The 23236-nt window shown below is 34.8% G+C and overlaps 1 protein-coding gene across 1 annotated transcript in view; it reads left to right on the top strand.

Moving 5' to 3' along the window:
• Positions 1 to 23236, top strand: part of ADGRV1 (adhesion G protein-coupled receptor V1) — a 519907-nt gene that overhangs the window by 123535 nt on the left and 373136 nt on the right. The window contains exons 31-43 of the mRNA XM_053664484.1: positions 676 to 920; positions 2128 to 2309; positions 3090 to 3901; positions 6328 to 6537; positions 12498 to 12628; positions 13689 to 13788; positions 14438 to 14617; positions 15252 to 15415; positions 19561 to 19654; positions 20310 to 20342; positions 21736 to 21814; positions 21919 to 22057; positions 22630 to 22771. Of these exons, the coding sequence (XP_053520459.1) occupies positions 676 to 920; positions 2128 to 2309; positions 3090 to 3901; positions 6328 to 6537; positions 12498 to 12628; positions 13689 to 13788; positions 14438 to 14617; positions 15252 to 15415; positions 19561 to 19654; positions 20310 to 20342; positions 21736 to 21814; positions 21919 to 22057; positions 22630 to 22771 (2511 nt within the window). The remainder of the gene's footprint in view (positions 1 to 675; positions 921 to 2127; positions 2310 to 3089; positions 3902 to 6327; positions 6538 to 12497; positions 12629 to 13688; positions 13789 to 14437; positions 14618 to 15251; positions 15416 to 19560; positions 19655 to 20309; positions 20343 to 21735; positions 21815 to 21918; positions 22058 to 22629; positions 22772 to 23236) is intronic.

Below are 23236 nucleotides of genomic sequence, written 5' to 3' on the forward strand. Positions count from 1 at the left end.
ATGCGTATCTTTATTTTTAGACATGCAGAATTGATTTGGTCAGGTTTTCTTTTTAACCTATATGATATATAGCATCTACATATACTCACTAGCAGTAGTGAGTGGTTATTTAAAAAATCAACCTCCCAGCATAAATATGGAAGTCACAATCTTCTAGGTTTTTAAGTTACTTCCAGCTCCTAAGTGTGTTTTGTGAATTTTAGAAAAGTCTTTAAAAATTAATTTACAGAAATTTGCACAGAAGTATGGGTCTCTGGGCCTTCCTGTTAAGTATGAAACTCTGGCAACACTGAGCCCCTTCTCCTGCACTGACTGCATCAGTTATGGGAGCTGAATAGCAACTGTCCCTTTGGAGCAGGCTTGCACTGTGCAGTTAGCCACAGAACTCACTAGACCCACTTCACTCACGACCTGGGTATGCCTGCCCCCTGTGGGCCTCTGGGCTTGCGATTTCTACTTCCATCACAATAAAAAAGAATTTGGAAATGTTGGTAAAATTTGGAAAAGTTGGCTTGACCACTTTGTATCATAGCATGTTACTCTGATTTTATGGAGTATAGCTATTTGGATTGCTTAAGAGGTAAACATGGAAGTGATTATAGGATGGCAGTTGGATAGCTCTAAGTTGACTTAGTTTCATTTTGCATTTGAAATTAACTCTGCTCTGTCCTTCAGGTTTTCAGATTACTAAACTTATTGTAGAGGAACCTGAGTTTAACTCAGTGAAGGTAAACCTGCCAATAATTCGAAATTCTGGGACACTCGGCAATGTTACTGTTCAGTGGGTTGCCACCATTAATGGACAGCTTGCTACTGGCGACCTGCGAGTTGTCTCAGGTAATGTGACCTTTGCCCCTGGGGAAACCATTCAAACCTTGTTGTTAGAGGTCCTGGCTGACGACGTTCCGGAGATCGAAGAGGTGAGAGGAATGGCTAGTATAGAATGACACTGTAAATCATGGCTTGTCTTATAGTGATAGAATAGATGTTGTGACATTTATAGAGGATGTCATATAAATTATGCAAGGATGTTCAAAATGTGGTATTGTGAAAGTAATCCTTTCTTACAGATAAAAAAAACAAGAATATTCTAGAAACAGGTCTTGTGTACATACTAGTTTACTAGTGTAAGAATTTTTTCATACAGTTGTATTTTTTCACATTTTAGTTAAGTGATTCAATGCCTATACATCTATCATATGTTTTGCTACATCAGTTCATATAAACTCTTAATTTATTTATATCCATATTCCCTTTGTGCTTGAAGGTGGGCCAATCTTAGGGTTTTTTTCACTCATTCATTCGTTCTTCAGCAGTTTTGAGAATTTACTATGTGACAAATACCATGCTAGATATAGCTGTCTGATATTTCTTTTTCATGATAAAGAAGCAAGGTAACAAAAAAAAATCGAATCTCAGTGAGAAAGTTGATTTATCAATAACATATATTGGCTGAAGATAATTTTAATGTGTAAATTTTAAGTATTATTCAGGCCTATATCTCATAAAATTATATTTAATTGTATTTATTATTTGATAGTATCAAATTTTCATAGAGAGGAAGTTCGTAAAATTTTATTTGAATGCTAATTATGTCATTATTCACTCCTAAAATATTAGATATTAGTTAATACCTGTAAAACATTTCTTTTTTCCTCTCTGAATTGAAGTGGTGTTGTGACATGATGTTTTTTGTTTTAAATTTTCTCAGAGAATTTCCATTTAAAAGAATGTGGGAAATAAAGCATAGTATATTAACTTTGTAAACAATATGCAATATTTTCCCTAAATAATAAAAGGTATAGGACATAAAAGTTTATCATTGAAGTGCTAAACATACACAAGGATCTCAAAATTGATTCACGAGATTATATAACTGAATATTAAGAAACTTAAATAGCCTATTTTTAAATGTACAATATGCTCTAATATTAAAAGTTTATGATGGATTATTTTGTTACAATTGGGTTTGTAAATATAATAGGGGAATTTTTGTGAGTCTATTTATATTACATTCTATTTTGTTCTTGTACTTGTATGGATATGTTTAATTTTTTTCCCTTGCATCATTCTCAATTGCTTTTCAGAACTGGGATTCTGTTAAGGAAGTTTTCACTGTATTTTTAGGTTATCCAAGTGCAACTAACTGATGCCTCTGGTGGAGGTACTATTGGGTTAGATCGAGTGGCAAATATTATTATTCCTGCCAATGATAATCCTTATGGTACAGTAGCCTTTGCTCAGTCGGTTTATCGTGTTCAAGAGCCTCTGGAGAGAAGTTCCTGTGCTAACATAACTGTCAGGAGAAGGTATATGAGTTGGCTACTTTTGTGGGGGTGATGGGAATTACGGGTCAGTGGGAGAGGATCTCTTGTACAATTAAATAATTTAGGTTTGAAGGTTTTATATAATGTAAATTATTATAATTTATTAAATGATTTATGCCTGTTAATATAAAGAGCCCATTATATTTATCATACTTATTATTAGTGAAATGGATTGTACATCATTGGACGTTCTAACTCCAGAAATTTGTTGCTTTTATGACTTGATGGAGTTAGAACTTAAATATAACTAGGTTGTAAATTAAAGAACATTCATATGCTGAGGTGGTTAATGTTCAGGTTCTATTTTTTCTGCATTTCTTTTGTGAGGGAGTCTAGAGTTCACTGAATTTTTTTAGAAATAGAAAGTATGGGCTTTGGGGACCTTATGGCAAATAATTATATTTCCTCAAAATGTATTCATGCTATTATCATTGTTACTTTGTTTTAGTTAAATCTAGTCATGAAAATTAATTTTCTCTTTCTGCTTGATAATTTTAAAATGGTTATGATTTGCATACCTTGCAAGGTATTTTTCATAGCTTGGTAGAAAGAAAAGTATATGATCAAAACCTAGCAAAGTTTCCTTACATGAGAAAAGAAAACATTGAAAGACAAAGGTAATAAGAAACATGATTGTGTTTGTGCAAGTATGTTTTATACTTAAAAAGTGAAAACTACAATTAGTACTTGTCTCCTCTGTATGTAATCCACAGATTGTTTTGAGTGCTTAACCTGTCTTTTAATTGTCCCTCCACATTTTAGCGGAGGGCTCTTTGGTCAGCTCTTGTTGTTCTACAGTACTTCCGATATTGATGTAGTGGCTCTTGCAGTTGAGGAAGGTCAAGATTTACTGTTCTACTATGAATCGCCAATTCAGGGGGTGCCTGACCCGCTCTGGAGAACTTGGGTGAATGTCTCTGCCATGGGGGAACCACAGTATACTTGTGCCACTTTGTGCCTCAAAGAACACGCGTGCTCAGCATTTTCATTTTTCAGTGCCTCTGAGGGCCCCCAGTGTTTCTGGATGACATCGTGGATCAGTCCAGCTGTTAACCACTCAGACTTCTGGACCTACAGGAAAAACATGACCAGGGTCGCGTCTCTTTTTAGTGGTCAGGCTGTGGCTGGTAGTGACTATGAGCCTGTAACAAGGCAATGGGCCATAATGCTGGAAGGTGATGAATTTGCAAATCTCACAGTTTCCATTCTTGTGGATGATTTCCCAGAGATGGATGAGAGTTTCCTAATTTCTCTCCTTGAAGTGCACCTCATGAACATCACAGCCAGTTTTGAAAACCAGCCAACCATAGGACAGCCAAATACTTCTACAGTTGTCATAGCATTAAATGGCGATGCCTTCGGAGTGTTTGTGATATACAGCATTAGTCCCAACACCTCGGAAGATGGATTATATGTCGAAGTTCAGGAGCAGCCCCAAAGCACCGTGGAGCTGATGATCCACAGGACAGGGGGCAGCTTAGGTCAGGTGACAGTTGAATGGCGTGTTGTTGGTGGAACTGCTACTGAAGGCTTAGATTTTATAGGCGCTGGAGATGTTCTCACTTTTGCTGAAGGTGAGTGATGCTTCTAAAACCATTTTATTCATACTGGTAAAGTCACCATGTTCCATTTTTATGATAATGTTCATAAGAGTTATTTACTGCCTGCATTCTTGCTGATATGTGAAAGTGCAGTACAGTTTTGAAAAAATAGCAGTTAGCTGGTGGGTGACGTGACATGTAGGTTAACATGGCCCTTTATATGTATCCTTTTAGTTTATTAAACAAAGGAGGGTTTCAGGGGATGCAGGAATTTTATGCCTTTGTATGTAGTAGGAGGGCCTGTAAGTAAACACAATGACAAGTGTAAGGAAGGCTCTGGTTTTTGTAAGGGAAATTACGAGAATGAACCGTGTGTCTACCAAACACATGGCTAAGAAGAATACCTAGACATAGCTAAAAATGAGTATTAACTGGGAAGCTTTTTAATATGCATTAGACAAATTGGGATAAATCTTCAATGAAAGTAATTGTAAGTATAAATAGTGTGACATTTGGTGACTTCATTTGTAATTAGGCTGAGTGGCAGATCAATTTGCTGTTGTTCTGACTTGGATGGGATCACTATTGTTTTCATGAACAACATAATTATGGGTAACTTGGCCCGTTAAAATTAGGGCCAGAGTCACTGACTCTTTTTCAAGGCTGGTTAAATAATCATCTAATGTTTAAAAATTTGGACATTTCATATGTTTAAAATAGTTTATTTTTTTGCATGGGGAAAAAGCAGTTTTTACTGAGGTCACTGTTTAAATCCTGATTTGGGCAATTATAGATTCCATGCATTTTTTTAATGTAGTATTTTTCTGATTGAAAAAGTGATGTGTACTCATTAAAACCTCACTATATACAGAATAATAAAGGAAATAAACATTCACAATTACATCTCTTAAAACAGTTCATTGCACCTCTTATTGTTTAATGTTTTACATAAACTTTTTGGAAACAGTAATTGGGGATCACGATATATTTATCATATACTTTTTGAAACACCTAATCAGTGTATATTTTAGAGTAAATTTTAAAATAGTATAAGATATTTCTACAGTGGTTATTTTCTAGTAAATCAATTATTTGGGGAATAATGAAGCATGACATACCCAATAGAATTGGGGACACAGGTTGGTAATGGGTAACTTTTCTCCTTTTTCCAAAGCAAGTAATGAAAATGTAATAAACAGGTAGTGAAGATGAAAAGTTAGTTAGATTATCCAGTGGATTTAATAACTACCAACTTATCATATAAAGTAGCCCTGGCTGATGTGGCTCAGTGGATTGAGTGCTGGCCTCTGAACCAAAGGGTCATTGGTCTATTCCCAGTCTGGACACATATCTGGGTTGTGGGCCAGGTCCCCAGTAGGGGGCACACAAGAGACAAACACACACTGATGTTTCCCTCTCTTTCTTCCTCCCTTCCTCTCTGTCTAAAAATAAATAAATAAAATTCCTTAAAAAGTAATAGCATTATACAAATTAGTATTACTTTGAATTGTAACTTTAGCATCACATAAAATGGACTATGTAGCTAACATAGATTCTTAAATAATCTGTCTTTTGAGGTAGTTTTGATACTATGAATTGAGGAGATACACCAAAGTTGAGAGAGAGAGAACATGTGTGCATATCTCCTTTCTCCTTTTTCCTGCCTTTTCTCTCCTCACCCTTTCATCCTCTTTGCAGAACGTGACAAAGTATTAAGTGGGAGGCACCACAGGTCAAAGAGCAAAGCATTGTTGGGTGTAGGGGTATTCAATGATGGGTGCCCTATGTATCACTGGGGTCCTAGACCAGATTGCAAAGTAGATTGATTGGCTCTTGTCACCAGAGTTTCTCTTCTGCCTCCTGCTTTCATTGCCTTACATCCAGGAAGCTGGTATTTGATGCTGCCACCTCATCTAGTTACCTAAAGATTCATATCAATCAGGCTGTTTTGCTCGGAAGTTGCCATGGCTTTCCCATTTTGACCACCATTCCCTAAGTTTTTTTTTTCAGTGAGGTGTTGGCTTGAGTACCTGATGAAGATTATTCACAGTAACGCCAGAATGAGAGAATAAGATTCCATTCTCCGAGAGGGAGCTGTTTCCAAACAGAAGATCCTCTAAAAGCTCTTTCCCTAGCTGGGCCATTGGCCTAGGTTAAAGACCAGGAATGAAACCATGATTCTTTGAAATAATCCTACCCTTTAAATTTCCACGATTCAAAATGTCCTTCTCCACAATCTGTACATACTAACAAAATTTTAATGTTTTTTATATCAAAAGATGTAAGTTAACACAAAACATTTCCTTACAGTGGCACTAATATTGCTCATGATTTTGAACTATTATTATAATTCACTTACATATTTCTACTGTTTTAAAAAAATAATTTTGAGCCTTTGTGAATCCTTTTGTGATGTTGGTTATTTTTTTATTTTGCTATTCCATTATTTTTTTTTACAGGTGAAACCAAAAAGACAATAATTTTAACCATTTTGGATGATTCTGAGCCAGAGGATGATGAAAGCATCATCATTAGTTTGGTGTACACCGAAGGCGGAAGTAGGATCTTGCCCAGCTCTGACACCGTTAGAGTGAACATTTTGGCCAATGACAATGTGGCGGGAATTGTTAGCTTTCAGACAACTTCCAGATCTGTCATAGGCCATGAAGGTGGGTTCCTTTTTTGGTTGAGCACATTCCTTCTCTTATCTGTGGATGCCATTTTTGGTTCAGTCTTTTAAAGATTCTGACTTTTTAAATCCTTTCAACATTTTATAGGGCTTCGTATGCTAATGTGCATGGGACTTATTTGGGAGAGGGCTGTACAGTGAACTGTTTAACTGTATTTATGAGCCTTGTGGATTGGTATTGTGTTCTAGCTTGCCACTCCACCCCCGCTGGTGTGATTTTAAGGAAGTTATGATGCCTGGAAACCTAGATGCTCAGCTTTTTCATCTGTTAAATGACAGCAAATGTCACTTACTTCATAGTTTTCTTTGTGAGGCTTAAGTGAGCTAATAAATGTAAACTGCTCAACATAGTTCTTGGCAAGTGGGTATGCACTCAGTGGCAGCTGCTCATATCAAACAGTGAGACGCCGGCTCCCTGCTCAAAGCAGATAGGGGTTTCTGTGCTGTGAGTGCAGTGCCAAACTAGAAAAAAATTATGAGTCCTTTTTTTCCTTAAGCGATTTTTCAAATTCTTGCTTAATATTTTACATTATGTTTAAGGTGTTGCATATACAGGGTAGGGAAAAAGGAGGTTTATAGGTGTGAGTACCTGAAACACAGAGTTTATTCTTGCATTATTTTTCATATGAACAACTATAAACCTGCTATTGCCCTGCCCAGCATAGACTATTGTTTTGTTAAAAAAATCTTGCAGTGTTTCTTGTCTTTGAATAAGCCTGTTTGTGATGAAACTGGTATTTACAGCCTGTGTGTCACTAGAGTTCATATTTAGAAATAAAAAAAATTGTACCTGAAAAAGATAAAAAATGGAAAGGATATTGATTATGCATTTGGACTTCTATTTTACAGATGAGGAAACTGAGGCACAGAGATAAAGTGATTTGACAAGGTCGTACAGCTAGTTAGTTGCTGTGCTGGAAACTAAATGCGTTTTAGTATTACCTTTCCATCTCACCGTACACCCAACTTGCGAGTTTAGCTTATCCATGCAAATATCCTGGCCATTTCCCAACACTCTTTCCTTGTGTTAGTGGCCTAGAATCTCATGTTGTCGGAGAGATAGTGAAAGTGACCAACAAATAGCCATAAGTTCAATCTAAAGACAGATCATCAAAAAATTGTTTGTAACATAATACAAGTGGAAAGCCACTGCAGGAGAAGTTAATCTTCATAGTAATGACGATAGCAATAACATTTAGTGAGTATTTTCTGTGTGTCAGACATTTCACACCCATTATTTCACTTAATTTTAGCAACTGTCCTGTGCAATAGGTATAAGGTGTACACCAGATTTCACATAAAGAAGCTGAATTTTAGAAGCTAAATAGCACCATTATTCATGGTGGAGCTAACCAAGTGCTATGTAAACCCAGAGCCATGCTCTAGGGCAGTTCATGAGAAGAGACCTCATTTTGCTGGAACCAAAGTCTGATGCAGAAATTGGCAGTTTAGGAGCTTTGGGTAAATATTTTCAGTGCTTAAAGTTGGAAGGAAAATGAATTTGAGTAAAAATGTTCATATGAGGGAAGGAAATTGAGAGAACCTGCCTCTATCTAGATTACAAATGGAAATCGGACATTAAGAGGTAGCAGTTGAAATCATAAAAATTAATAAAATCTTTGTGGATAGAGAAAGAAAAAGCACATTGTCAAGGATAAAGATGTGAAATACCAGGCTAAGGTGCTAGGACAGGAAAAAGATCTGAGAGGAGGGAGAGAAGGTTCTGCCAAAGAGGTGGAAAGAGACCAAGATGAGAGTGTGTTCTCATTAGCTACCAAAAGCAATCAGTATGTCTCATGCTAACATGTGCAACAAGAATATAACTCTTATAGCTTACATGAATGCTCCTTAGATTTCTTATATTTTCTAAATAGAAATTGGGAGGAGTTTCTATTTTTTTACTTCTTTTTCTTTTTTTTAATTCCTATACCTTTTTCTCGAGTCTAAGTTAATGTTCTTTTTCAAAAACATGATATGTACTTAAAGAATTTAGTATTTTGAGTGTTACTCTTTACATTGATGTGAAATTACATAGATAAAAGTGTAACAAGCACAATTTTGCCAGATTGAATTAATGAAAGCTTCATTAAAGATAACATAAGAAATGGCATTTAAAAAATGCCCTGTGGGAGTTTAACAATGCTAGCATTGCTTTTGGCCTATCTCTGAAGTTTCATTTATATGATTAGATTTAAAACATGGACTGTACTGAACTTCTGGCTCTAGAATGCATTTTCAGTACATGGGGAGGAATTGGTTTAGTGTTTAACAGTGTATTGAATTCTATAGACTCTTTTTCCAACATTTTTGTCCTAAAGCAATTGAACAAATGTCTAGTGGTAAATATTACTTTCTTTTAAATATAATGGGAAGAATTAGAAATAGGGATAATAGATTTTATTTTTACTGTGGTTGCAAACCGTGTATAGAAATGCTCTTTAAAAGTCTGTGTGAAATATTTCACTCAGTCACCCAACTTAGAAAAAGCATCATCGTCTCAAGTCATGGTAATGGATTTAAGGATTTTCCTTTTCTCAGAGACAGCATGAATCCTTTCTTGCAAAGATTTGAACAAGAAATATGATTCTTGAAAATTAGAACACCTAGACATTTGTCTCTTAGTATCCATGGGCGTTGGTTCTGGGACGCCTGAGGATTCCAAAATCCATAGATGCTTAAGTCTCACATAGTATAGTATTGTCCTGTAATAGTAAATGGTATAGTATTTGTGTATAATGTATGCACATCATCCTGTATGCTTACATTTATCCTTAGATTACTTATAATTTCTAATATAAATATAAATAGTTGTTACACACTATTGTTTAGGCAGTAAGAACAAGAAAACTGTACATGTGTCAATTTTTTTTATTTTGAATAATTCCAAGTCAGCAGAATCATAACTTTTTTCCCCACACATTTTTCATGTGGGGTTGGTTGAACTTGTGGATGCAGAACCAATGGATATGGAGGGCCAACTGTATTAAAAACATTCAGCTTTTTTTAAACAGTTCTTATTGACAGTTTGTATTTATTGTTATTCATATCCCTAGAGTGTTTTAGATAATTTTCTATTATATAAGGCAGTCACTTTAGATGGTACATGTATACTGTGTGTACATATATCTATTAAAATATCAGTTTGTTTTCTGTGTTTCAGTTTATTATTTTTGTATAAGTACCTGCTGTTTGTTTACCTTTGTAAAAAGAATCCTTGTTTTGGTGACAAGTGTACAAAATAATCAGGGTTGTTAAAAAGTACTTATATTCCTATTCCTTATCTGTATTAGGCTAGGCATAGACTCTGTAATACATCTGCTTTAGAGTATCATCAGCTTTTGGTGGACTCTGTAGATTTTATATCAGAATGCTTTTCCAGGAATGTAGTCAGATTCTTCGGTAGATGAGGGCCCCTCTTAGTCCTTAATCTGGGGCAAAATCTGGAAGACAGTATAGTACCTGGTAAAATGTATGTTATCAAAAAAATTTACCTTCCCCTCTCTGGCCTACCTTCTGTTCTTCCTATTCTAGAAGACTAAGCACTTGTTTTTAAGTTGTTTCTTTTCTAAAAACTGTTCTTTGACTTTTTATCCAGGTAGAATGTGACATTCTAGTAATATTGCCCAGAAGGCATTTAAAATGGACCTAATACCTTCATTTTGATTATTCGAAAAAATTTTACACTGTCACACTGTTGAAATAGTTTGCAGTAGGCGCACAAGATTATGTGTTGGGGGGTGCTTTGTATTTTATTCATGTGTGTGTGTGTGCGTCATGCTTCAAATTGTATTTCTTGCAATATTTTCTTGGCAGTTTCTTGTATGGTAACTTGTTAAATTTTCAAAGGTGATATTAAGTGGTATATATTTTGAGTATCTTACAGGTTGATGTATTTTACATGTTTACATGTTTTACAAGTTTATAGGATGATTTTACTTTTTTCCTCTCCTTAGCATTTTATTTTAAATTTTACCTTACAACGGTATGTTTATTTCCAAACTACTATATATAATCTTGCAACCATAATTTTTAAAATTTACTATGATTATAGGGTCCCCTTCAACATGGGTCTTTACTGACCTACATTTTGTTTTCTTGCCTCTTATATTTTATTGTATTATTAGCATTGACCAAGCTTCCATCATTTTCTTTTTGAAGTATTACTAGGTTTTATTACTATGTTGTATGATTTAAAATTTTTGAAAGTCATGACTTTATAAATCTTCCTTTTGTGTCACCAGACAACACTGTAGGTGAAAACAGCTTAATGACTCCTTCTACACAGCTTGGTCTATGCTTTGCAGTAATTAAGCCCTTTTAGTTCAACACAAACCCTCTATGAGCAATTTTGTATGAATCACCATAGAGAGACTCCAGGAATTTATATTAGTACCTGTATTTGTTTGTATGAGCTGTACAGTTATAAAATTTTAAATAGTTTGCTGACAATTATGACCATTTGAACAGTCTTTCAGTTATATCCTAACCTTTTGATAATCCGATTCCTAACTAGTCGTTCCTAAATGTTTAAAAAAACCAAGATGTAGTCTACTAATAGAATGGTAACTAAATTTTTTTATATTAAAACACTTAAAAAATGTATACATTGAACATTCAAGTGTTTGAGGAAATCTTATTTAGAAGTCCTTTTGATATTTTTGCCTTTTTATATTTCCAACTTTCCCAAGATAATTCATTGTCTTAAAGATAAATGTGCTTAAATTTAGTATGAAAATTTAATTTTGTTTTTTTTTACTAATTGAAATTAAGATAATTTCCAAATTAATTAATCCATGATATTTTAAGAAAACTTCCTATTAGTAATATTTGTTTTACTTCAGAAATTAAAAAAGTGGCAATTTAAAAACACATCAAAAGGGTGTTTATATTTTGTTGTTCATTTCTACTCTGCTCAATTAAAAACTGTCAGACGTGCTTATTTGGGTAACTAAGTAAAAATGGTATTTTTAATGAATATGCATGTCTTTCAACTCTATTTTTACACTATAAAATTTGAATAAGGCTATGTTCTTTTAAAGCCTTTTAAAGATCATACCATTTATTTTTTCATAATAATAATTATTTTTTAGTGCTATGGTTTGTTAGTATACCTTAACTTGTATTCGTCATCACGCAAGTCTTTCAAACTGAGCATACTTTCAGCCAGACACATGGCCATCAGCAGCACGGCTGCTGTAAGTGCTTAGGAATGATCCATAGGAGCTTACATTTCACTTTCACTAGTTTAAAAGGAATGACTACAATGATTTTATTCAATTTTACAAAGTATTATATGAGGAGAAAGCCAGGAATGAAGAGTATGTAAAATACCTCAGTTACCCAGGAAGGATAACTGTAACTTTGGTGAAGTTGCAGAGATTGATGTACAGATTTGACACCTTTCCTTTGTATTTCTTTTTATAAAACATAATCATTGATGGTATATGTAAGTTACAGTTTAAAGAAATGTGATTTTCAGGTATTTGCAAGCATTTTTATGCATGCATTGTGTAAAATCACATTGCATATCAGTGTAAGGAATTGTGTCCTTTGGAAAAGTGAAGGAAAATTTACTTGTGCTATTGTTAGTTTTGACCATGAGGATATTATTACTCTCTTTAGTTTATAGAACATCTATGTTCTGGTGCATGTTTTGGAGTGTATGAAAGTTTGTGTTTCCCATTATAGCATGTGCTTTTGTAACTTTTACATATTGAACTTCCTGATGTTCTACTAAACAGAAGTATTTAGAAGTGAGTTCCCTGTGTTAATAAACAATAAGCATGTATAAAGCTCCTAGAAAATTCAAAACAGAACTGCTTTATAATGTTCTGGAAAGGTGCTGTAATAGTTGCATGTTTGGGATTTGGGTTTTGCTGAGTTCGGATGTTAAATTCATTTTCCATTTAGCATTTATCAATCTGTACATTTCACTTGCAGGAGAAATTTTGCAATTCCATGTGGTAAGAACACCCCCTGGTCGAGGAAATGTTACTGTTAACTGGAAAATTATTGGGCAAAACCTAGAACTCAATTTTGCTAACTTTACTGGCCAACTCTTTTTCCCTGAGGTAAGACCACCCAGAAGAGCTTTACCAAACATACATAGAGGAAACAGTGCATTTTGAGAAATTTGGGAAAACTCTGATTATGTAATGCAAAGATTAATGGAGGCTGCTGGGAGGGTTACTTGCTTAACAACCCTGAAGGAAGACCATTACTTGAAGAAAGAATTTTTGAGACTTAAGGAACGGATTTGTTTTTCCATATGCACTTTGTAGATCTTCAAAGAGACAAAAAATGCCAGCGCTGTTTTTGAGCTGAGTTCTCTTGCTGCCCTCCTGGCCTCCCACTGCTGTCAGCTGCATCCTTCTGAAGATGATGACAATGTTGTCCCTTTTCTCTTACTACACTCTGGCTTGGAACTTCAAATGCATGGCAACAGCAAGCATAGCTCTAAAAACAAATGTCTTTTTATGTCCTTATGACAGAGGATTGCATGAGGATAGTACTAGAGATATATTTTTGAGGTGCCATTCAGAGATTCTGATAGTTTGAAAAAGGTAATGGTTGAGAAATAACCATAAATCACTTCTTAGAAATTTGGTACCACTTTATTGCAACTCCGTCATCTTTCTGTCTTCTCCACATTCACCTGGTGAATTCTTGTTTGAAAATGTGTGTAACACTTTTTATTTCCCCTGTCTTAATATTAAGCCAAGTGCCTATAGCGTTGGGCCGGGCCTTGAGTACTGCATTGGACTTCTAATCCCCGGCCTCCATGGAGCACTGGCATTTTCCCTGTTCTGGTTTTTTTCCTACTTGCCACTGCCACAGAATCTGCCCAGCTAAATTGCTTTGTCTGAAATGGTCAACAGTGCTGCACTGCTCATTGGATGAGATCTACATAGACCAGCTCAGCATTTGAGATCCTCTAGAAATAGTGCCTATGTGCCTTAAGCCTGATTTCTCATTAGTGAATGCTTTTTAATTTAATTTATTTTTTTAAACCATAGAACAGTTTGTTTACATAAACATGTGTTTGGATGCATGAATTTTAAGGCCAGTAAAAGTAGGAGATATTTTGTGTTTAGGGACAGTGCAGAATGAATTGCTTTCTGTTTGGCACAGGGGTCACTGGATAAAACAATCCGTGTCCATTTGCTGGACGACAGCATTCCTGAGGAGAAGGAAGTTTACCAAGTCATTCTGTATGATGTCAGGACACAAGGTAATTCAGAATGCAGTTCAGAAGTTTTTGCTGGTATATTAACTCTCTTCAGGAAAAAGTAATAGTTGCTATCTATATATTTAATAATTAGATACACACCAATTAAAATTTTATTTATATATCGTCTGTAAAAATGTTAAATCCAAAAATGATCAGCTCAGAATGGGAGTATATTATCTTTATGGACTCAGAAACAACCTCTAAAAATTTTGCTGAATATTTTCTTATGGAATAAAATACATTTTTGAAGGAAGACTTTTTTGTCATTTTATGCTAGCACACCAATTTGGATTGGTTTACAATTGGTTTATAATATAAACCTATCATATAGCTATTTCAAATTCACTCATTTTGAGCAAATTATATGGACACTTTCCTCAGTTTCTATTAAATTTCTCTAGTTCAGATGACCAGTATAGTAAATAATGACAATAATAGATCAAGTGAAAAAATTAATAATTTGCTATCTAGAAAAAGGAAATTAAAAGCTAGATCCTGTTATTCAACCTGAAGATTTCTGTTAAAGAAATGAACAAAATAGAACACTTTCTATCTACTTTAATATGTTTCAGAGAGTGTGATTATGCTTTAAGTATCTAGAAGTTAGTGCCCAGTCACTGTCAGAATTCTTTGGTCCTGATGTTTTTAGGAGTTTCGCCAGCAGGAATCGCTCTGCTTGACGCTCAAGGGTATGCAGCTGTCCTGACTGTGGAAGCCAGTGATGAACCACATGGAGTTTTAAATTTTGCTCTTTCATCAAGATTTGTTTTGCTACAAGAGGCTAATGTAACAATTCAGCTTTTCATCAATAGAGAATTTGGATCTCTAGGTTTGTGTTGCTCTAGAATGAATGAGTTTCTAGGAATATGCTTCTAAGTATCCTACTTGTGTGGGTGAAAGCCATTGCTGATATAAATCAGGACAGGAAAAGCATTAATGTCTATTAGTTCAGGATAGGACTTTATAACTTCTTTATTTTTGAAAGATTAATGGAATTTTATATTGTCACAAAATGCTATGTAACAAATAGCCACAGAGTCTTCGTATCAAATAATAATAATGTTTGCTGTGGGTCTGCTAACTTAGGGGCTTGGGGTGGCTCTACTCCATACATCTCTCATTCTTCTCCTGGGACCAGGAGAGATACCAGAAAGCAAGCAAAAGCATGCCAAGCTCCCTGAGGTCTGGGCCCAGAACTAGCACATCATCCCTTTTACTTTGTACTGTCAGCCAACACAAGTCATACAACCAAACTCAAGGTCTAGAGGCAGGGCAGTATGCCTGTCCACAGTGGGATGTCACTGAGCCATTACATGGTAAAGGTCGAGGATATGGGAAGGGGCAAGGTGATAGGGCTAGTTATATAAGCAATTGCAGGTGCTTTTAGGGAAGCCAGTGATTTTCTGATGAGACTCTATTTTAAAAGTTTAATTATAAAATCTTTTCCAATCCAATTTGATTAGGAGCCATTAATGTCACATACACTACATTTCCTGGAGTGTTGAGTCTGAAGAACCAGACAGAAGGAAACCTAGCTGAGCCAGACGTCGACTTTGTCCCGGTAGTTGGCTTTCTGATTTTAGAAGAAGGGGTAACAGCAGCTGCCATCAACATAACTATACTTGAGGTAAAACTCTTGTTTTGTACTAGTGTTTTAAACCTCAATAACTGCATAAAAAGTAGAAACTGATAGAATATTCTCTAGTACCTTTATATCAGCTTACCTCTTTGTGATTTTTTAAAAACTATATAGGCCTTTCTGTTGTTGTTTAAGTAGGCTGGTCTGCTGTTGTGCATTTTATTATAGAAACATCTTGTGATAAAGATAATTTCCCTAGGGCATTCCCCATTATGTGCAGCATTGGCCTGAGAGATTCTACAGCAGCATTTTGATTATTCCAAGGGATTAATTGTACCAGCAAATCCATGTAGGTCAGCCTCTTAGTTGTTAAGACTGGTGAAATTAGAGGTACTGAATGACTCATGAGAGAGTGAAGACATAAAATGTTGTTATGGTCACACTGAATTAATCATCAGTGACTCAAACTGTGTTTTAAATGATTTTTCATATTGTGAAATCTTGTTCTGTTTTGGGACTTAGTGTTTCAGTCACCCAGATATATTTATAAGGGGTCGATGAAAACAGGACACATGAAGAGGGTAGGAGATGGTATGCAGGCAGGGGCTGGCGGAGGGGGGCAAAGAGAGAGAGAGGGAATATTGACTTAGAAAAAGATTTTTTTATTACTGTGTATTTGGGGGCTCTATTTTGAAAAGGGTTTGATTTCTCAGAGGCTTTTTACTTTTACAAAATGATGAACCATCATGAACCATTTGAACCATGTACAAAATGGTAAACCATCTACCATCTGAAGTAACTTGTATTTTGTTGATTACCATGGCATCATGACCTAATCTGATAGTATGAGAACTCAAAAGCCATAAGATAAAAGGTAATATTATGGTAGTATGTCACATACAATGCAAGATTTTATAAAACTTTAAGGTAAGTCTTATTTCACATATAATCTATTAATGTAACTCCATATAAATCAATGGATCATTTCTCTGCCATGTTAGTTTTTAAAGCAGGAAATGGGTAGCCGCCCTTCTCTTCTCTACAGAGTCTAGTATTATGAACACAGAGTTTCCAGTTTTTTTCTTTTTTATCTCCTTAGGTCTTTGAAGCTCTTTCTGTCCCCGAGTAGCATAAAAGTAAGAGTTTGCAGGCTTGTGTGCACAGAAATAAGTTGGGCGAAGGCGTGGTGGGGGGGAGAGTTGTTGCGTGGGGGCAGGCGTGGGGCAGTTTCTTGTACCTCATGGACTCTGTGACTCTCATTAGCCCCTATAGTACCTAAGAGAGTTTAGACACTCATCTTCATTTTCTTATTTGACATGGAAACATATCTTTATTAAATAAAAGGAAGAGATTAGTGTATGTTGGTGTGTACATACTGATATTATATATACATGTATACACGTTAGGTTTCTATGTAAATGTTGCCTGTCTGGTCACTGCTGACATGGACTTTGCTAGTCCTCTTGAGCACTTGCCTTATTTTCACTGCTATTATGTGCCTAGTGTTTAATAGTAACAGTGTAACAAATAGCTATCACTTTTTAAAGGTTACTCTCTGTAGGCCTGGTACTCCACACATTATTTTTAATCATTATGATAATTTCCAAAGTAGCTATTATTTTATCATCATAAACATGGCAGAATTGAGGCCTTAAAGTGTAACTTAATTTAAACTTTAACAATTCAATAGTAGGTCTGCAAAGCCTGTATTTCATAGTTTTGTAGACTTCACCCTAATCACTGGATATTTATGTAATTTCAAATCTTTTGCTCCTATTATATTTAAAATATATTGTATATATTTACATACTTGGTTTACATATAATATTAATATAGATGTTTAAAATGATATATTAGCCATTTCATGTAGTTCAGCCTAATAATTTATCATACAATCAGGTATAAGTTTAATATTGGGTTGGCCAACAGGCATTGAAGGACAAATACCATATGATCTCACCTTTGACAGGAAGCTAAAGAATAAAACAAACAAGCAAACAGAATAAAAACAAAGACACTGAAATAGAGAACAAGTGGGCAGCGACCAGAGGGGAGAGGGAAGGGAACTTAAGGGGAAAAAGGGGGAGGGATTTTGAGGAACAAGTATGAGGGACGCAGAGATGAGGACTGGGGGAGGGGAAATTGGAGGGAGGGGGGAGACGGGGCAGGGGGGGTGGGATGGGAGAAATAGATAAAAAAAATGTACTTGAAAAATAACTAAATAAAATTTATTTTAAAAAAAAGAAAATTAAAGAAATAAATTAAATAAACATAAAAAAAACATTGGGTTGGCCAAAAAGTCTGTACGATTTTTTCTGTAAAACAAAGGACATATTTTTCATTTTCACCAATGACTTCATTGGTTTGGATATTTTGAGTATGTCAGTTATCTTCCATGTGGTATTGATTGTTCTCAGTTAATGTCTCAATTTGATTGCCTTCAACTTCAACTGGTCTACCCGACAGTGGGGCATCGTTCAGAGACAAATCTCTTAACACGAAACTTTGTAAACCACTTTTGACGTGTTCTGTCAGTCATAGCACCTTCTCCATACACTGCACAAATCTTTTGTTGCATTTGAGTTGCGTTTTTACCTTTCCTGACATAATAATTCAAAATACGCTGAAAATGTTGTGTATTTTCTTCCGTCTTCAATATTAAAATGGCTGTACAAAAACTCACTAATTTTGGTAAGTTTTTTTTAATGCACATTGATACGACAGCTGTTACAATATAAATTAACAAAATTGTTCCAAATGAAGTTAATGACAACTAGAGCCATCTTACAGAAAAAAAAATAACAAAAAACCACCTTTTTAGCCAACCTAATATCTTTACAGTTTTTTAAGAAAATGCAGCTTTATAGAAGCATAATTAACAAATATACTGCATGGTATCACATAAAATTCTAAGATATTTAAAGTGTGTATATACTGTGATAATTTGATATGTGCATACACTGTGAAAGAGGCCCCCCCTTCTATTTAACATATCCTCACGCATTTATCTTTTTCCCTGTGTGACCTCATTTAAAGTTCACTCTCCTACACATTTCCATTACACAGTGTGGTGTTATTACCTGTAGTCGCCATGATTTATATTAGATCTTTTGACCTTATTCATCTTATAGCTGAGTTTGTACTCTTTTACCAATCTTTCCAACTCCTTGACAACCAGTTTTCTTCCCTTTGTATGAGTTCAACTTTAAAAAAAAATTGAGTCCACATATAAGTATACATGCAGTATTTGTCTTCCTCTGTCTGGCTTATTTCATTTAACATAATGCTCAGAAGGTCAATCCATGTTATTGTAAATGGCAGGATTTAGTTTTTCTCATGGCTGCATATTTTGCTTCATTCAGGGCTGTGTGTGTGTATGTGTAGTTCATCTTCTTCATCCCTGCATTCCTTGACAAACACTTGGGTTGTTTTTATATCTTGAGTATTGTGAATAATGCTGCAGTGAACAAGGGGGTGCATATATCTCTTTGATATCCTGTTTTAATTTCCTTTGGATATACACCCAGGTGTGCAATTGCTGGATTTTTTTTGAAGGAACCTCCACATTGTTTCTTATAATGGCTACATCAATTTACAGTTTCACCAACAGACCATAAGGGTCCCCTTGCTCCACATCTTTGCCAAGGCTTAACCCACGTCTTTTTGACTATCAATTCTAAGAGTGATATCTCACTGCTGTTTTCATTTCCATTTCCATGACGATTAGTGTTTTGAGCACGTTTTCGTGTACCTGTTGACCACTGTGTATCTTCCTTGAAAAAAATGTCTATTCAGCTCTTTTGCACATTTTTTATCAGATTGTTTGATTTTTTTGTATTGAGTTTGTGAGCTCTTTATATATTTTGAATGTTAACTCCTTATCAAATATAGGATTTGCACATTTGTTTTTCTTCCGCTGGTTGCCTTTTCATTTTGTTGATGGTTTCCTTTGCTGTGCAGAAGCATTTTTGTTTGATGTAGTGTTTCTCATTTATTTTTGTCACCTTTGTTTTTGGTCTCCAATTATAAAAATAATTGCTAAGATGTGTTAATCTTTTCTATTATCATTTTTATATTTCCTGTATACTGTTAAAGCATATATATTTATAAGATCATTTACAAAACAGCTTGTAACAGGTGATTACTTTGAGAGCATTAAATTATAGGGAATTTAATGGTTATACATTTTGCAGGATGATATACCAGAACTAGAAGAATATTTCCTTGTGAACTTAACATATGTTGAACTTATCATGGCTCCTTTAACTTCATTTCCTCCTAGACTAGGTATGTTGGGTTTTTGTTTCTTTTTTCTTACTTACTGCAAACAAAATAAAGTTACTTTATTTTTTAATCAGAAGTGATCATTGTGATGTTTGTTAATATCAGCTATGTGTTGGGTGCTGGGTAGGGGGAGAGGGGACAACAGTGTGGCTATTGCAGGGGGAGGGGTTATGGAAGAGGGCACAGGGCAGATAAGTGGTGTTGGAAGGAGACCTGACTTGGGGTGGGGAACACAGTACAGTGTACAGATGGTGTGTTTGTGGAATTGTGCACCTGAAACCTGTATAATTTTGTTAACCAGTGTCACCCCAATAAATTTAATTAAAAGGAAAAACATCAGCTATGTGTGAAAATAACTATGCTTTTAGGTTTATTTTAATTTAGAGACTATTGTGTCTTACAGTTTTGACCAAAGAATTACTGTGTGATGCTTTTTACATCTTACAACTGTTTTATAAATGAATTTGTAACCTTTAAAATAGAAGTAATTTTTAGGAAGGCATTATTTTTTTGTTAAAATTTAATTTGCTATTTCCATTATGTCTCCAAATCATCAAATAATTTTATTTTCTTTTAGGTTAGGCAGAGCTTTTATTTGTGTGTTTGTTCTGTTTTTGTTTCTTTTTTGACTTCTTATCTCTTCCTTTTCATTCTTTAGAAAAGACTCAGTTAATTCATTACAGACTGAAAGGTAAAACTTGAACCTTAGTACACATTTATGTAGATTATTTCTTTTTAAAACACAAACTCTTGTTTGTGGTTTGGACATTTAATATTGGGAGGTTTTGTTGGAAACCTGTAGGTGTGATGGCCCTGTAGGGGGTGGTAGTGAGTAGCACTGAGGTAACCTGGGTGGAGGGGAAATTAATCTGGGTTAAAGCAGGAGAAGCATGGCCAAGAGCAATGGCCTTGGGAATAGACGTTTCTTATTCACTTATGAGGCTCAACATGACAACTTTGAAAATATCAAAAGTAATCCATCAGTTTATAACACAGTTGTTTGAAAATTTTCAATTCTTTTGCAAAAGAAATAAATGATTCTAATGACTGGCTGTTGACATCAAGTGCTTATTAGATGATAATTATCATTCATACTAAGAAAACTAATAATATAATTCACATTTCTTTCAGACTCATATTAAAGGCAGTTTGAAGAGTTTAATTTTTATTGAGTGCTTTCTGATGCTCCCATTTCAAGTAGTTTGTATGTTAGTACCCTTATTCCTTATTAGCTTCCCATGTTACGAACAAGTGAGCTGAGCCTAAGAGAAGCTAAGGAACATGCCCAAAGTCACACAAGTAGGATGGTGGAGCTGGTCTGCTTTGCAGCCTCTAGTGTGAGGGGCAATGTGCCGCATTCATATGATTTGTTCAACAATGCGTTCCCTTCACTCAGAGAGAATTATACTTTCCATACCCTTTCCCTGCTTAGCTGCCCTAAGTACCTCATATTAAGGTAGTGCCTCTGAAATTTAAAAAGTAAAGGACAAAATATTTAAAAAAACAAAACAATGGTAACTGGGTTAGTTACTATTTCAAGACTGAATAATGGACATTGGTAACATACTGAACTGGGTGGACAGAATACAAAAGGGTAAGAAAAGTTTACTTCAGTGTTAGTCTGCCTTTGTTTCTCTGAATCATTTCCCCATCTCTCCCACCTGCATCACCTTTTTGTGTCTGTCTCTGTGTCTCTTTTTTCCTCTGCAGTACCCCCTTCCTCTCTCTTCACTTCTCTTTCTCTTTTCTTGCTCTTTCTATTTTCCAACTGTCCCCATTTTCTTTTCTTCTTGAAGTGGATTAAAATAGTAGAAATAAAACTATAGCTGTAGATTCTTCTTTCCTAGTCTTCTCAGTTGATTAAATTTTAATAAGTCAGTGCCTTTTGTTAGCAAAAAGTTTTCTTATTCAGATGTTATAAGCATTTATGTCTATTTTCTTAAACATCTTTTGAAGAATATCACCAATGTCTCTAAATTAGGAATTAATATAGTTTCAGAGAGATTATCTTTAAATTCTGTATTAAATAGTGCTTTTCAAATCATTTACATTTATGTTAAATTACATTTCTATGATTTTTTCAGATTCAGAAGGCTTGACCGCACAAATCATAATTGATGCCAACGATGGTGCTCGAGGCATAATCGAGTGGCAACATAGCAGGTGAGGCCAAGGTCGCCTGAGAGCCCTGTCTGAGTTCCAGACTCTTTACTATTTATAGAATAAAAGCTTATAAGGAAAAAATGTATGTATTTTTTTCATTATAGGTTTGATATTAATGAAACCCAAGGACGTTTAACACTGGTAGCCCAAAGAAGCCAAGGGGCACTTGGCCACGTTTCCTTATTTGTGTACGCCCAGAATCTGGAAGCTCAGCTGGGGCTGGATTACAGCTTCACCCCAATGGTGAATTCCGTGAGAATTACAATGATTTAGGTCCTGTATAAGTAAATCTTAAAATAATAAACCATGATATATTCCATAGTAAATTAGGACAGAAGATTTCCACATGGTAGAATAGCTCTTTTCATTTTTATTTTAAGATGTGTTTAATTTTTAGTACTATTCTAATGATTATTCTACATTTGATTAATTGATTATAATATTTAATATTGGAGAGTTATAATGTTAAGAAATTTATATCATTAGATGACCTCAGAGTGTTTCTTATGCTTCTTAAAAATGTAACTCTTATTTCTTTAATTTCCTTGAAACACATTTAGTGTTTAAAAATAGTTTTTACTTTGTCTCATCATTTCTTTTATTATTTAACCAAAAGTTTACTCCCTCTGCCACAAATTTTATTTTCAAAACTTAGTATTGTTGATTTAAATTTAAAAAGATCATGCAAAAAATAAGGAAAAAACCCCTGTTAAATAGTTTATTTCACTTTTACAACTATATTGTATTTCTTTCCATTCTGTAAAACACAGAATGTATATAAATATAATACCATCTACTTTTACTTTCTTGACTAGATTCTTCATTTTGCTGATAGAGAAAGGTATAAAAGTGTTGACATCATGATTCTTGATGATGATATTCCAGAAGGAGATGAAAAATTTCAGCTGATTTTAACCAATCCTTCTCCTGGACTAGAGCTGGGGGGAAATACAATAGGTGGGTAACTGATCATTTTTTATACACAGCTCCCTCCACTTCATACTTTTTTCCTAATATGGAGTGTGATGTAAAGGGATTAGAGAGTCCTGATGGTTTTTTATGCTTAGAATAAAAAATATTTTAAGTTGAGCATTTTGGAATTTCTGTGTCAGTGTAACTGCTTCTAGCATGTGTGTGTGTGTGTGTAAAACAAAAAAGTAGGTTGGTAGCAATGATAATGTTAAATCATTTCCACTCTTACTATAGTTTTTTATTTAATTTGTAAATGCCTTTCCTTTGAAATTTGAATTCTGCCCTAGTTTTCTGTTTAGCAATAGAAAGGATGACAAGGAGGCTGTGTCAGTGTCATCCAGTTGCAGTAGCATTTTCACAGGTGAAATGTAATGCCACCTGAAGATTGACAATGGGAGGCATAATTCTTTGGTTGGAACAGTTTGATATTGTTAGTAAAAGTAATCTTTG

This window comes from Artibeus jamaicensis, unplaced genomic scaffold, assembly GCF_021234435.1.
Source record: "Artibeus jamaicensis isolate MK-2021 breed Jamaican fruit bat unplaced genomic scaffold, CSHL_Jam_final contig_373, whole genome shotgun sequence".
NCBI classification, from domain to species: Eukaryota; Metazoa; Chordata; class Mammalia; order Chiroptera; family Phyllostomidae; genus Artibeus; species Artibeus jamaicensis.